This window comes from Peromyscus californicus, unplaced genomic scaffold (genome assembly GCF_007827085.1).
Source record: "Peromyscus californicus insignis strain IS unplaced genomic scaffold, ASM782708v3 Scaffold_15__1_contigs__length_86483966, whole genome shotgun sequence".
Lineage (NCBI taxonomy): Eukaryota > Metazoa > Chordata > Mammalia > Rodentia > Cricetidae > Peromyscus > Peromyscus californicus.
Window position 1 is genome coordinate 22,472,666 of NW_026294447.1, and position 16,088 is coordinate 22,488,753.

General features: G+C 39.1%; 1 protein-coding gene across 1 annotated transcript in view; it reads left to right on the forward strand.

Moving 5' to 3' along the window:
• Akap6 (A-kinase anchoring protein 6) overlaps nt 1-16,088 on the forward strand; it is a 441,797-nt gene that overhangs the window by 384,714 nt on the left and 40,995 nt on the right. Inside the window, 1 exon segment of the mRNA XM_052738516.1 lies at nt 12,686-12,901. Within this exon segment, the coding sequence (XP_052594476.1) occupies nt 12,686-12,901 (216 nt within the window).

Here is a 16,088-nt window from a genome sequence, read left to right on the forward strand (position 1 = left end):
GCATTATTATATGGCCATGAGCCTCTGGGGGACAGGGAGTCAAAGGTGATTGTCTGAGTGAGAATGGTCTTCATAAGCTTAAATGCTTGGACATGTGTTCCCCAGTTGGTAAAACCATTTGAAAACTCTCAGGAGGTGTGGCCTTGCCAGAGAAGGTGTGCAGCTGGGGATGGACTTTGAGGTTTTAAAAGTCCAGCCATTCTCAGTTACTCTATCGACTTCATGCTTGTGGACCAAGAGGTGAGCTCTCGCTACAAGATGCTCCACCCCTGCCTATCTGCTGCCACGCTCCCAGTCATGCTGGTCATGGACTCTCACCATCTGAAACCGTAAGCCTACGCTTTCTTTTATAGCTTGCCTTGGCCATGGTGTTTTATTTCAGCAACAGAAAAGTGGCTGAGATAGAAGAAAAAAGGTTTATTTCACCTTATACTTCGGGTAACAGTCCATTGCCAAGGAAAATCGGGGCAGGAACTCAAGCAGGGCAGAGAAATCTAGAGGCAGGAGCTGATGCAGAAGCCGTGGAGGAGCACTGCTTACTGGCATACTCCTCCAAGCTTGCTCGGCCTGTTCAGCCTGCTTTCTTACAGCACTCAGAACCACCAGGCCAGAGCTGGCACAGCTAAGAGTGGGCCCGGGCTCTATCACATCAATCATTGCCCACGGGTCCGTCTAGTGGAGGTATTTTCTCAACTGAGAATCCCTCTTCTAAAGGACTCTGGCTTGTGTCAAGTTGACATAAAACTGACCTGTGTAGAACACTTATCCAGATAAAGCAGCTCTGTATAATTATAGCCAGCAGCACTGAAAATAACAAGGGCATAATAATAAATTAATACTATAATACCGCCATGATTCATCATGAAAGATGACAACTACCTTGTAACTTATTTGGTAGCTATTCAAAGTTTATTTTATAACATTTTCAAAGCCATTTTAGGCCACCATAGTATATTTTTCCAGAGTGTAGGGTTGTATAGTATCTGTAGCCAGAAGATGTTAGAAGCTAAAGGATAGTTACTTTTCAGAGGAAGACTTTTGAGTGGGCATATTTTGTGATTTATTTAAGGTGACAAAGCTGGTTTTTGTTTAACTAGGAAGCTATCGCAGACATGGTTTCTTCCTCATTCCAAATGGCTGCTCAGATGTTAAACCATCTTTGTAGCTAGACAACTTATGCTCTGTCTTGCTGCCAAAATGTCAAATGGAATAACGCCTTGTGCCCACCTGGAGGAGAGTCCCTGTATATTCAGTTTTCCTTGGAGGAGCATGCAGAAAGATATGTGGTACCTCTTCCCAGAAGAGAAGAAAGTAGATTTCTTTAGAAGAAAACTTAGCTTTATTTAGCAGAGGTTTCTGGACTTCTGAACTCCACTTTGTTTTAGCTGTTTTAGATTCTGGGATGTTGTTTTGAATTGAGAAATCATCATAGCAATTTACAAGTTAACTAAAACTTAGCGTCTCTCTACCGTCTTATATAATTACTGGAAGCATGGCTTGGTTGCCACTTATGAGTTGAATTTCCAAATAATCTCAGTTTCCAAATTTCCAAATGATCAGCAGTTAGCATTACTGAGTATCTGAGAATACTGAAAACTGATTTAAAATATTAAAAATTAAAAAAAAAATTAAACTGGGTTTCCACCTTGGGTGCAAAGCAAAAAAGCTAAGAAACAAATTAGAATTGGTTCAAACTCGCATGGAAAATGTTCTGTTTACTTTAGATGTGCTAGGAATAGAGTGGGGAATCCAGAGCTTACTAATGCTGGCTATACCTCTATGTCTTCTGGTCAAGGAAGACTAAATGAGAAAAGAAGAAACTTTCCTATTGTGGAATTTTTCTCCCCAGCATCTCTTGCCTCTTTCTTAGAGATGTTTCCCCCTAGCTTACCTCTTCCTTCTTTCTTGTTTTACCATTAGAGTTCTTGAATCCTTTTTATTTTCCGTCTGTAGGCTCTGGACTAATAGGACTGCGTTCCTAAGATATTAGTCCCTGGATGTTGTACTTCAAGTGACAGGAAGTCTGGTGGGTCCAGGAGTGTCTTCATAAGAAGCCACAGTTAAGTCTGGAATGATAGGGCTTGATTCAAGAAAGGAGTAGAGAGTAGTCAACTACCACATGGATGGAAGAGTAAGGAAAGTGCTGTGGCTCAGAGAGAAGCAAGATACAAAAGTCAACATAGTCTCACGAGTCCGGTGCCCAGCAGATGTTATCTCTAGAAACTTCTCTGAACTCATCCGACTCACGCGTTCGCCAGCTTTCTCCTTGACATGATGCCATTCTGTAGGTGGAATTTGCTAGGTGGGAATACTGTACTGTAACTTGTCACAGCACAGTCCTCCTTCCCTTCCCTCCAGACTGCCTTGGGTATCCTTCGATCTAAAGAGCTGCTAGAAAGAAGAGATGATTTCAGGTAGCTGGGACCAACAGAAAATGAGAGAAGAAAATCACCTCCATTCATCCAGCATTGCTTAAAATGTTTGCGTGGAATCAATAAGACAGGAAACCTCAGTGGGCATTGTAAATAGGTTTTAAAATACAATTATGTAAAAATCTATTATAATTACTCCCTCTCTGTTTATGAAAGAGTGACTGTGGGAGTTTAAGGAACTGTGTTGGGCGTTCTAATGGCTAAGTTTCGTCACCCTGCACTCTACCTCCTGATTGCTAAAAGTTTCCTTTCTGTAATTGCAGAATAGTTTAGCATCTTAACAATAATGGACATGTTTTTAAAAGATTATTGCCAAAAGTGCATTCTTTATTCCAGGGAGACTCTGTAATAGATACTGGCATTTTAGTAATGATACAGGCAATCTGTAAGCTATTACAGTTTCCTGTAGAGTAACTTAATCTTCATATTGTTTTGTATGTCTAGAATTTTAATAGTGTTTTTAATTTAGAAAAGGAGGTTTATAACATATTACTAATTACATGTGAATATGAACTAAATACACAACTACTGAATTTTATTCTGAAAACAAACATATTTAAAAAGTGCTTAACCTAGTGTAGAGAAAGTAACAAAGAAATTAAAGAATGTCACAGAGGCAGAAGAGCAGTTTCATGGGATAACACAGTGAGGGGTAGCATTTTTGGAATGCTTGTAATATTTTCATCTATAACTGAAACAGGAATAGAAATGGTCCCTTCTAACTAAAATTAGTATATTTTAGAACAAATGAAGGCATAATTTATTAAACATAATTATGCATATTTGTTTAAAACTTAGTAACACCATCCATCCATCCATGGATCTTCATGAAGTTATAGCAGTAACAGCACTCCTGGGGATGCTTAGTGATTTAGATTGTTTAGTAAGCATGCTAGATAGCAAGGTCATTGAGATTTTCTAGGTTGAAAAGTCAGGCGTTGGAAATAAGGCAACCACTGGCTTTTCTATTGGGCAGGTGAAAGAACGGAGGGGAGATGGGTTTTCTTAAAAATAAAAGTAGTTATTGGAAATATTTTTATTTTATATGGTTCTAAGAAAAAGCTCAGTGTCTGAATCTAGACTTAAATTACCATGTATAATTTCAACACTCTTGGCACACCACCCAGCTCCTCTCCAAGGAGCCAGTAGAGATGTGCTTTGTGAACTAATGCAGGGGGCTTTAGTACTATTTTTAAAATCTAGCTTTTATATTAAACAAACCACTTCGCTATTTGGAAAGGAGTTATAATCTACTTAAAACTGTCATTCTCTGTTTCTGACTTGCAATTAGATGATATTTCCAAAATGTCACACCAAGATTCTGCTTCTACCGTCACCATAATTGAATGTGACAGCCAAGATATTATATCAATACCTTTTCCATAATTAGCAATAAGGAGCCTGCCAAGGGTTAACTAGAAAAGTTTCATAAACATTTTTCTACCAGTGGTCCTGAAGGCAGTATTTTTGCTTTTAAAATCTGCTAATGTAGCAAAGACTCGTGACAAGCAGGAGACAAATCTAGGCATAGAACTGTTTGGTGAGAAGACGTTGGTGGTGTGTGATGTATGTTATGTAAATGAGCTTATTAGGACTCTCATCTATTTTATTATTGGTGACCAATTTAATAGAGGCATTTAAAAAACAATATTTCTGCCTGCCTCCTAGAAGTGAAGAAGATACATTGATATAATTGAGAGCAAATGATTGCGTGTCGTGCCATTTAATCATGTCATTTTTCAATTGCTATTTTTTGCACTCCACTGCATGCTTATAGAATACTTAGCTTCAATATAGATTCAGTCCCAGAGTTTGCAACTGAGCTTGGGTCTCTAGGTTAGCTAACGTTGTTTTAGAAATTTGGAATCAGTTAAAATACCAGGAATCATTTATTTTATTTTATTTAAAATATATAAATCATACATCATTTGCAACACTCCAAATTTTGTCTATTTTGAGTAATTATACTTCTAGGATGTAAATTCTTATTTGCATCATTTATGTGATAATATATATGGTTGCACACACATTTGGTCAGGATTGAACTATTAGGACTCCAAGAATTATTGACTCTTTGTGAATGTTGATAATCATTTATTTAAAGGATGTTTTCTATCTTTGTTTAGTCTCTTTATTATTTGTGTAAAATACATCTTTCTCAGAAAAGGAAGTACTTCCACAGTGAAATGGACTATTGAGTCCAAGAGATAAGAAGGCATTGTCTGCTCGGTTTACTGGCAAATCGCAGACACTTAATACAATGTCCATTATAATAGATGTTTCATACATGTTTTTTTCTATCGATGATGTGTATTTTCCCATCTATATTATCAAAACCATCCTAGATTCAAGTATAGTATGCCATACACATTTTTCTATATTTGAAAACCTCCAAATAGATAGAAGATTGGACTTCTAAAGGGTTGAAGTTGTTGGCTCTGAACAATAGCTTTGTGCTTGTCATCACTTCTGGTTAAAAGTCTGGTGCAGGGGAGTTTGAGAATGAAGAGATCTTACAGGCTTCTCTGGCTTTCTGCTTAAATGTCAATGTTTTTCCTGAGTCACTTTTCCATCCCACCTCCCTGGGTTAAAATTCTGCCTTCGATGCTTGTAAGTTGGATTACTGTTTATTAAACTCCAAGTGTCACCATTTCCTCACCTGTAAATCAGTTCATCATCTGTCTGTCTATCATCTACCTACCCATCTACCGATTTCCACGCTTTTGTGACCACTGAATGAGTCAACCACACAAAATTTCAGAAAGAGACCAGCAAGATGGCCCAGTGAGTAAAAGTGCTTACTGTCGAGTTTGCTGATCTGAGTTCAATCCCGTGCCCTGACATTGTAGAAGGAAAAACTAATGCCTACAAGTTGTCCTTCAACTTCCACACATATACAGTGGTACGGAAGATGTTAGAAATACACACAAAATGCTAGTCATTGATATATAGAATTAGTGAAAATAACCCATAAAATACTGTACAGAATAGCACTTGAACAATTGATAAGCAATCCCAATGACTATTATTTTATATTCAGGTGAATATGGGTAAAATAGCTGAAGAGTACATGACATTGTTTTTATTTTATATTTATTCGGATACATAATTCGACAGGATTATCCTTGGTGCAGTATATGATTGCCATCTGTATGTCAGGTCTTCCATTTTCCTGCTGATGCTATTAGCGTTGTATGTGACAATTTCATAAGCTATATAAGAACTATATCACTGCAATAATTGTATTTAGTTAACAGTCTTTATTTTCTGTATTTGTCTTAAATCTTCTTTAAGATTCAGGCTTCTCTGTATCCTTTTCTGTCTATATTTTAGGATATGTTTAGAAGTAGGAGCCCTGTATTAAAATTGGACGGTATTATTTTTGTGCTAGAGACCATGTCTGAGCTGTGGAAGGAAGTTTACAGGTCTGTATGAATAACTCGGCCCTGGCAGGCTTTTTAAGCTCTTACCTCAGAAAAACAAGCTGGCCCAACTTGGCATTTGTAAGTGTATGGGTCCTTTCCCTGGCCCAGGGTTGTGCGAAAATAATAAGCTCCAAATTTTTAAGCACTCTTTACCTAATCATAGAACAGGCTTTTAAATTTTTTTAATTTTATTATTAGTGGATGTATGTCTGCTTGTGATATGTGTGTGGGGGTGTGTGTGGGGGTGTGTGTGTGGGTGTGAGTGTGGGGCTCGTGCCAAGGCTCATACACAAACGTCAGAGGACATCTTTGGGAGGGAGTTCTCTACTTTCACCAAGGGTTCTGGAATTTAACCCAAACCATCAGGCTTGTATGGGAGGGGCTTTTATCTGCTAAGCCATCTTGCCAGCCACCAAATCAGACTTTTATGATATAAAATTATTCTTGATTTAAACATTATCTCAAGACGTACAATCGGAATATTAAGTTACATTGTTTTTATATCTGTACATATTGTAGGATGTCTTCTCAGAGAAGCTTTATCGATGACCCAATCTAAAGTATCACTGGTTTTATTGGACAATTCTGATTACGTGATGATTTTGTGTATGTTTACCTTTATTTCCAGGCTCATATCGACACACAGACAAATTAGAATGTAAATTCTATGAAAGCAAAAGTGTACATCTTGTATACTGCTGTATTTATCACTGAGAAAAGGGCTTGGCACACAGGGAGCACTCCAGAAGTTAATTAGGTGGGTGGGTGGATGGTAAATTTAATAACTATGATCATCATTCCCTACACTATCTCCTAGGTTTTTGAAAACTGGTTAAACTTGGGATTTTCAACTTTTTTTCTATACTGCCTCTCCTCTCCTCCACCTTCCAATCTTCAGATGCCTCATTCTAGCCCAGTGAATCCCAACCAGTCTCTTCCAGCTAGTAATGACCTTTCTTGTTCTCTAGGTCAAGTGCTAGCATTGAGTGGTAATACAGTGCGTGTGAGTCGTGGCCTCACCACTCACAAAGTGCACTCCCTTCCTTGGCCTTCCTTAAACTTACAACATCTTGATGAATTAAGTGTTATCAGAAACCTTTGCCTTGCATTTCTAGCTCTCCCTTGGGGAAATCAGCCGTCTTATAAGCTCCTAAGAGGTACCACATCTTGTTAGAAGCCTGTCATCTGCCAATGTTAATCCTGTAATGGAAAGTACAATGTTTGGTATATAACTGATACCCATAAAGTGCTTACTGCTATAATAAAGATCATTCACACGGCCTTTGCCAAAGTTATCTCCTTGAAAATGATCTGGAATCAAGCAGTCAAAAGCTGCTTCTGCAGCAGGGACTGTAACACTGTTGGTTTACATTAGAATCAGAATTTAGGACTTGTATTTCTATGTTTCTAAAAATAATCTACTCAAATAGAATCTCTAATTTGTAAAGCTGAATCTGCTTTCTGTGTAACAGAGTTTTCAAACGTTAGACTGTACTCACTTGTAGGACCTTGTTAACTGTCACTCTCTGTGATTCATATAGATGTGAGTGATACCAGGGGATCTACAAGCTAGCTTTATTTTGTTTCTTTCTTTGAGATACTACCTCACCCTGTACCCCAGCTGGCCTGGAATTTACTCTTTATCTCAGGCTGACTCTAAACTTACTATCCCCTTGCCTCATCCTCTTGACTAGCTGGGATTACATGCCTACACCAGATGACTGGGAAGAATTTGAAGTTCTAAGTTCCTGGGTGATGCAAATACTCTTTGATCTGGAAATTTCTATTCCTGGAAACATTACTACATATAGAAAATAGGAATAAAATTATCACCCCATGAAATCAAAACAGTAAAAATAGAAAGAGGCCAAAAATTTAAAAAAAAATAATAACATGGGCTGCAGTTTATGAAATGGTCCAAAAGAGATCTGCTCTCTTGGTGCTTTTTAAGCTGGAGCGCACCTGTGTGCTGCTGTTTTTCAGTTCATTCTGTGGTTTCCCTCACACTAGGCTGAAGGCTGTCATGTATGTAGATTGGTCCCTCACTACCGTGCTTGTCAATACGTAACATACTCTATTTTGTTAAATAGTTGATCAATATCGAAGGTGAAGTAGTATTCACCTTCATAAACAGCACCGCCTCATAGAGCTTCTCATTTGAACAGATCATGTAGCATCCCAATGCTTGGTTCATATTGACCTACCCAACAGAGTTAACATATTGAATCAAAACTATGGGAGAGATACTGGAGATAAAATGCTCTAGCGTCTCTCCAGTTAGATTTGCTTCTCTGTGTTCAACATCTGCTTAGTTTGGGGGAATTTTTTGAACTATTTTTTTTCTTCTCATTTCTCGTCTTTCTTTATTTAGCATATGTTTTTAATATAATAGTTCCTCTAATAGTCATACTTGTTCTTTTATTGTATGTTTATTTGCATTTTGTGAGCTAGATAATACATGTTTGATGTCAAGAATGGGTACATACAAGTACATGTTACTTTTCTGCATAATATGTTTTCATTTAAGCAAATGTTTAACACAGTGATAAAGAAGGAAGAACATTGGAAGTCTTCTCTTCAGTGCTACTAAGAGTCTGAAGTCAGTGAAGAATGTCTTTTTAGTCTTGGTGGAGAATGGTACAACACTCGGTTACTATTTGTGAGGCTCTGGGTTCAAATCCCAGCACCACAAAAGGAAAACAGAAGTTTTTTTTTTTACATCATATTTGGTCTACTATTATGAATGGTTTAAACATGAAAAAAATTGATCAAGTCAGGAGACATTCAGAACCAAGCACTTCCTTCAAAAAATCATGTGTACCGCCATTGGTGAATGAAAAATCAGATTGGCAGTTTATATGTAAGAGAAGAGCAGTTATCATGTTAACACCTCTCTTATGATGGGACCCCCAAACAAATGCAGTCAGTGTGCTGGGCATCTGATTGTTTTAAGGGAAAAGGGGTAACTTCTCAGCACTAAACCGTGGAAGTTTGATTATTGTTTTAGGCTTTTCATGTTTACTACAAATCTGCCTTTTGAGAAGCATGACAAAACTTGGTGGACACTTTATAAAAAAAATTAATAAAAGAGTTAGTTAGGAACTTGAGAGTAGCATAGCAGGATAGATCCCCTGGGAGATGACCTGAGATTCCGATAAAGACGGGCTGGGACAATGCTGAAGCGTTCAAAATTCCTTCCTTAGACATATTGAAATTCCCTTTTAAAATTGTTTTCTCTGCATCTCTTCTTCTTATATTTTTCGAGAAGGCGGTGTGACTATGCATCAGAACCAGTAGGATTTCATTAGAACATGCTTCCGAACTGGCTGTAATAACCAGTGCTCTGAATGTTTCTATGCCCACCCCCGCCACCTTTTCCAGCTACTTCATATTTCAGTTTTCCCCAACACTGTAAGCACTCCATACCATCTAAGGCCACTTGTTCACATTCCACCTTAACATTTCTCCGGGCTCTCTACCCCTGTACCTGCCGTCACTCATATCGGACCAGCCGCCTCCTGTCATTTCCTTAAAGATGGGTGGACTCCCAGTAACAACTTGCTTGTACACACATCAGTTAGTCTCTCTCTCTCTCTCTCTCTCTCTCTCTCTCTCTCTCTCTCTCTCCCCACCCCTTACTTTCTCACACAGTCTCTTTCTCCTTCTTTCTCTCTCTCTCCCACACAGTACTGTACGTATTTATGTAGCTCATCTCTAGCAGACTCGCAGCTCCTTGAGGGAAGGAACAATGACTTGCTCACTGTGTAACCCTCCATCACGGAAAGCAGGCCCAGCAAGTGGAAGACGTTTACAGATTTGAGGAGGTCATGGGAGGATGTTTGTCTTATTCTGTGCCTTACTTACTTAGCTGTAGTTTCTGTTATTTTAAAATACATTTCTCTAAAATCTAAGGCAAAAGATAATAATAATCATTTGCTCGCGTTAGTTATATTTAACATTTCTCAGTACATATGGAGAATGTGTATCTCCGTTTGTTATTAAAAAATAATGTAGAATACTGATTCTAAGGAATGTTGCCAACAAACCACTGATTTTATTTAGTATGTGTGATTATAAATAAATGCATTTTGATGGTTGTCAGAGAAACACATTTATATAGGAGAATGTTATCAACTGTCTCTAGGTATAAAGAAATATTGAAACAATGTTAGGTATAAAAATTCTCTAGTTTCCTTTGAACAGTTCACATGGAGAAAAATTTAATCTAGAATGTAGACTAAACTCTTAAGATATTTAAAGTAAAAACTTCAGAATTGTGAGGATGCAAAAATCATATACTAAATGTTAACAGTACCTGCTTTTGTAACTTAAATTTTTAGAAATTTATTTGTGTGGGGGCTATGGTGTACATGTATAGTGAGTGCACATCAACATGAAGGTATATGCACCTGTGTATTTGCACATGAGGCCAGAAGAGGACATCAGATGTCTTCTATTGTTCTGTCTTAATGCCTTGAGACAGGGTCTCTCTGAACCCAGATGCAGCTTCAGTTACGCTGGCTGGTAAATGAGCTCTCAGGAGCTCCATTTCTACCTTGCAGCTGGGGGGCTACTGGTGCATGTGGCCATGCCTGACTTTTAACTGTATGGCATGGATTTGAACTTAGTTTTTCATTCTTGCAATGCAAGAGCCCTGACACATCTCCTCACTCTTATTTTTTGTAGTTCTTAAGGTACTGTATTTATCTTGACTTGTTTGTATTAAGATGTAGATGTAGATTCTCTGGATACATAGATACTCAATACATTCTGGACACTTTCAAAAAATCATGGTCTATTAATAAATCTTTATGGAAATGTATTACATCCCCAATAGCCTATTTGAGAACTTTGTGAGGTGAATGAGGCCATCTGAGCTACTTTGCAAATGTGGCCTGAGCTAACTCCACACACATTTTAGTGCCATTCATTATGATTTTTCCCCTCAGCTAAGAACTTCAAGGCTTTTTGTTGGCTTATAGATATGCAGTTATTATTCTACCAAAGAGAGGTTTGCAAAATCCAATTCCATCAAAACATCTTCTGATTTTTTTTTAGCCCTTTTCTTTGAATAAGCCCAAACCATCAATATTCAAATCCACAGGTCTCATTTGAACCAATTTCAATCTGGCCATAACCATAACACTTTCTTGCATATTCAATATTGGGCTAAAATTTGATAGGCATTAGGTGGACTTCACTGTTTGGGTGACTTGGCAATTGTAGATCAAGAGAACAAGTTGAAGTAAGAGTGTGTGTGTCTCCTGGTGGGGGATGGAGGTTGGGGGTTGAGGAGGTAGTTGGGAGAACTGCTGAAGGAGATGAACACAGTATTATTGCTTTACTAGGTTCCAAGTTTATCTTTGCTTGTCTAGAGGTTTCCTGTCCTCAGCACTGAACTGGTGAATAGCATCAGTAAAGGGATTTGTCAGACCCAGGGTGGAATCGGGAGTTATATAGGAAAATAGTAATGCACCCTAGGAAAATAAATAAGGATCGGTCCAGGAAACCTAGCTGAAACAGCTGCTCTGGTAAGATGTGAATAATAAAATTCCTATTCATATTTTGCCATAAATAGAGGTTTGGGAATTTGTCATTCACCGCATTTCAAATTCAGAAATATTAAAGGTACAGGTTCTCTCATTACGGAAATAATAGAATTCCAGCTATTACCGAGTTAGGGTCATTTAAATGGATATAGCATGCATTATATCAGTAAGTGGAACATCTGTATGGAATGTCCACCTGCTGATCAGTCCGTGCACAATTCAGTGAACAGCACTTAATCATCTTAAGACTTCTTCTAATGAAGCCTTATCTAGATTAACATTTTAAGCACAAATACTTTCAGGCATTAAAACCCTCACACTAAATGAAATTGCATTGTCTTGTTTACCCTTGTTGATTAATAAGCAATCTGCTAACTGTTGGAACAGTCCAATTGTGGCAGTAGAAGGAGATTAGTAATTCAGTGATGTTTGTGGGTATAATCATCATTTCTCCTGAAGGCTTTGAATTAGAATATCACTTACACACTATCCGTAGGCAAAGAAAGGATATAATATTTTTAGACATGTGTACCCACTATTTTGTTTCAATCGTTCAGCTTAGGGTCAGCGCAGCAATACAAATGCTTTGGAGAGGCAAAATGCTATTTTGATGCATGCATATCCTTTTTAAATGGTGTGGGTGTCTATTAAAAGAAACAGAACAACCAGCAAATTGTATAGTAATAAGCCAGTAGCTTGATTTCTGTTTTAGGAATATTATTGCTTTGTTAATCAAGCATTGGAAGAGAAATATTGCCCACTGTTTTTTAGATAATAGAGTTTACATATGAAAATTCTTTGTAGTATTATTTATTTTTGCCAATAAAATACTGAACTTTTTCCCTCCAAAGAGTCTAGGGATAAACTTGGAAGAATAATTACATTTTGGGGGAGGATTTTCTATTTGTAGTTCTGTTTCCTTTGACCTTGAACCTACAACCTTAATTTGTTTGTCTACAATTCATATGACCTGAGAGATCTTTTTCCCCCATGTGAGAAGCTGTTAATACCTGGGTGTCAAGGCAAGATCTTCCATTTTGGAAACATAAATCAGTGGAAAGAGAAATAGGAAACAGAGGCTCCTAAATTCCCTAGCATTCATCAGCTATGTATTGGAGGCCACTAATCCCAAGGAAACTGTGGGTCCATTCTTCTCGCCCTAGTGTTCGGAGCTGAGCATAGCCCTACAATGTGAAATTATGGTGGAAGTGGTTATCTCAGCTTCTCATGAGAGTCAGTCCTACAAACACATACAAACTGGTCTTTTTCTGCATTGCAGTCCCTCTGTCATGAGATCAAGCAGCGTCGCAGAGGGGTGGCCTCCATTCTGCGGTTGTGCCAACATCTTCTGGATGACCGGGACACCTGCAATCTCAATGCGGACCACCAGCCCATGCAGCTGATCATTGTAAACCTTGAAAGAAGGTGGGAAGCCATTGTCATGCAAGCCGTCCAGTGGCAAACACGGCTCCAGAAGAAGATGGGCCAAGAATCCGTGAGTGTCGTTCCCCAGCAGAATTGGCTCTTTTTTGACTCCCCCCTAGGCTTCGACAGCATGTCCATCACATCAGCTTCCTTGCAAACTAGAGGAATAACCATTCATTAACCCAAACTCCGTTCATCCATAAGAGAAAGTTACTCACTTTACTGACATGCATTTCAGGGCATCTCATTGTCTTTTTAAAACGTCCCACATCTATTTTGGTTACCCTTACCACCGAGGCTATTGATTCTTTCATTTATTCTTTCTCCAAACATATTCACCAAGCACACAATGCTCCACAGATATTTTGCTAAGAGGTAGCTTAATACCCCGAGTGCCTGGAGCAGTGTGTGTGCTCTGTGTACAGTTTCGTTGCTTGACTATCTATTGTCTATCTTTCCATTGAGTGAGGAGTTAAGGCCATCTGCACACCTGTCCCCATCGGTCCAGATTACTGAGGACTGTCACGTTTCCTCCTACAGTTTAGCGCAGTGCTCATAGTAGGGGGCGGTGGTTCCCATTAACAATTTGCCGGATCTGAGAGGGCAGGTTTCCGCAGTTACTGGGAGAAAGAAATATGTCAGAGTAGAAGCTGGTTTATTATAGAATACACATTTGCTCTGAGAGCCTTCACCTTCTTAGGAGAACGAAACTGTCACTGAAAAGAGTATATCCCCGAAGTGACCTTGACATCAGTGCCTATTAGTGGTAGGGCCACTTTTCACATTTGACCTATGTCAGTGATATATATATATATATATATCTCCAGTTCTACATACTTGGAAAGTTCAGCATGCAAAGAAGGGAACCCAAATGTAAAATTCTTGTCATTGAAAATAGTTTCCACATTCGAATTCTATTCTTACCAAAGCCTTAGGATTGACTTTTCTGGTATGTTTTCTGTTGGGGTCTCGGCAGGAAGGCATTGAATCATTAAACCTACCTGCCTGTTTTGCCTTTGTGGCTGTGCTCACTCCAGGAAGCGATTTCTCTCAATAGTTCTATTCAATTGATCTTAGCTGAAGTTGTTACATTTCTTTTTCTTTCTTTCTTTCTTTTTTTTTTTTTTTTTTTTTTGGTTTTTCGAGACAGGGTTTCTCTGTGTGGTTTTGCGCCTTTCCTGGAACTCACTCTGTAGCCCAGGCTGGCCTCGAACTCACAGAGATCCACCTGCCTCTGCCTTCCAAGTGCTGGGATTAAAGGTATGCACCACCGCCGACCGGCAATTTCTTAAGACTTCCAAATTATTATTACTAATCAGAGGCAATATAATGGGGTGTCTTTCTTTCTTTCTTTCCTCTTTTTCCCCCCCATTTTTGAGACAGGGTTTCACTGTGTAGTCTGGCTCTCCTGGAACTCACTATGCAAACCAGGCTGGCCTCGAACTCATTGAGATCCGCCTTCCTCTGCCTCTTGAGTGCTGGGATTAAAATTGTGCACCACCACCACCCGGCAGAGTGTCTTTTATTGTGAAACTGTTTATCTAACATCTTTTCTCCTCCCTCCCTCCCTCCCTCCCTCCCTCCCTCCCTCCCTCCCTCCCTCCCTCTTTCCTCCTCCTCCTCTTCTTTGAAAATGTGTGTAAAGGTAAAAAAACATTGTTATCCTTTCTGTACTTTGTGGCGATGATGGTGAGACTTAGGTCAGCACCGTTCCCAGTCGGAAAAGTTACAGCAATCTTAGAGCCTTCAACTGGTTTGGCAAAGACAAAACTGATTCCCTTTCAGGATTTATTTGAATCATATGATCAGGAATGCTGGATTGGGCTTTACAAAGTAGATGTAGGGAATGGATGTTTGCTTGTGTGTGTGTGTGTGTGTGTGTGTGTGTGTGTGTGGTCACAGGTTCCCATGTGTGATATATGAGAGTTTGGGCATGTATGTATTCAGGTAAGCATGCCCCCGTGGGGAGGCCAGAAAGGGACGAACCCTTCTCTGTCACTCTCTTTTTCCCTTGATACAGGGTCTCACAGACTCTGGAGCTAAGCTGGCAATCGGCAAGTGCCAGCGAGCCTTCTGTTTCTACCCCTCATAGTACTGGGGTTCTAGGCCTGCTGCACTGTTACATGTGTGCTGGGGATCTGAACTCTGGTCCTCTGGCTTGCACAGAGAACACTCTCCTATCTGCTGAGCCATTTCCCAGTCTTCTGGGTTGCTTTACCTATGTCTGTAGTAAAGGCAACTTGCTTCTTGGAAGCTTGAGCTACTGGAGAGATGTTATATAAATTGCAGAGAGAAGTCTGTCCTAATTAGGTAATTTGGAATGATGAAGGTAGCAAATAAGGATGTTTGTGATAAAAACAGGCTGAAAGTCGCTCTCAGGGAAGGAGTGGAGGGATGGAGAGTGGACCGAGGCTAACAATGCAGTGAATGGTGAACGCAGAGATTGTTTTGTTGAGACTGTTTCTTTGCTTCTGGGCCCTGCTGTTGAGTGAGGAGTAGAAGTTGCTTTTATGATCACATAAGTATTTCAATGATGTAGGAGGTGACCTTTGCCAAGAGTCAAAGGTCTACAATGGCCTGTTGGCTGGTACATCGTGCGCCTCCACCCCTCCCCGTCTCCTGATTATGCACAGGGATTTCTACTGCTGTATTTCCAAGACTTGCAACATATTTTGCATATATAAGCTCTTGATGAATATTTGCTGAATAACTGAGTACAGGATTTTTTTTAGTCAATTTTTTTTATTCAGGCATTGGTATAACTATATACTATACCTATGCTGATTGTAAGTTTTCACCATTTTACAAAAGAAGTCATCATACTTCTGAGTCATTATGCTTTAGGAATCATATTTCTATAATAATACTTTTCTAATAACACCCAGAAGATACATTTTAACATTCTTTTCTTATCTAATAAGGCTTTCTCGGGCTCGTTGGTCCATTTTCTCAGTTCAAGGACATTTCCAGGCTCTGCATGGAATCTGGTGAAGCCAATGTGGCTAATTTTCTGGAAGTCTTCAGTGTGACAGGGAGCAGAGGGCTCCACAGTCAGGAATCTCTAGAGCTAAACAGAGTTATCTTCTGAGTTCTTCAACAGAAGGTACACACCGAAAAAAAAAATTGAAGAGAACAATTTGTGGAACTTCTAAGAAATTAGAAATATCTTCTTTCTGTTCAATCACATTAGAAAAATGTCACTAACAGTGTGATAGTTCATCTCAGTTGTGAAGTGGATGGGATCTAACATCACCTGG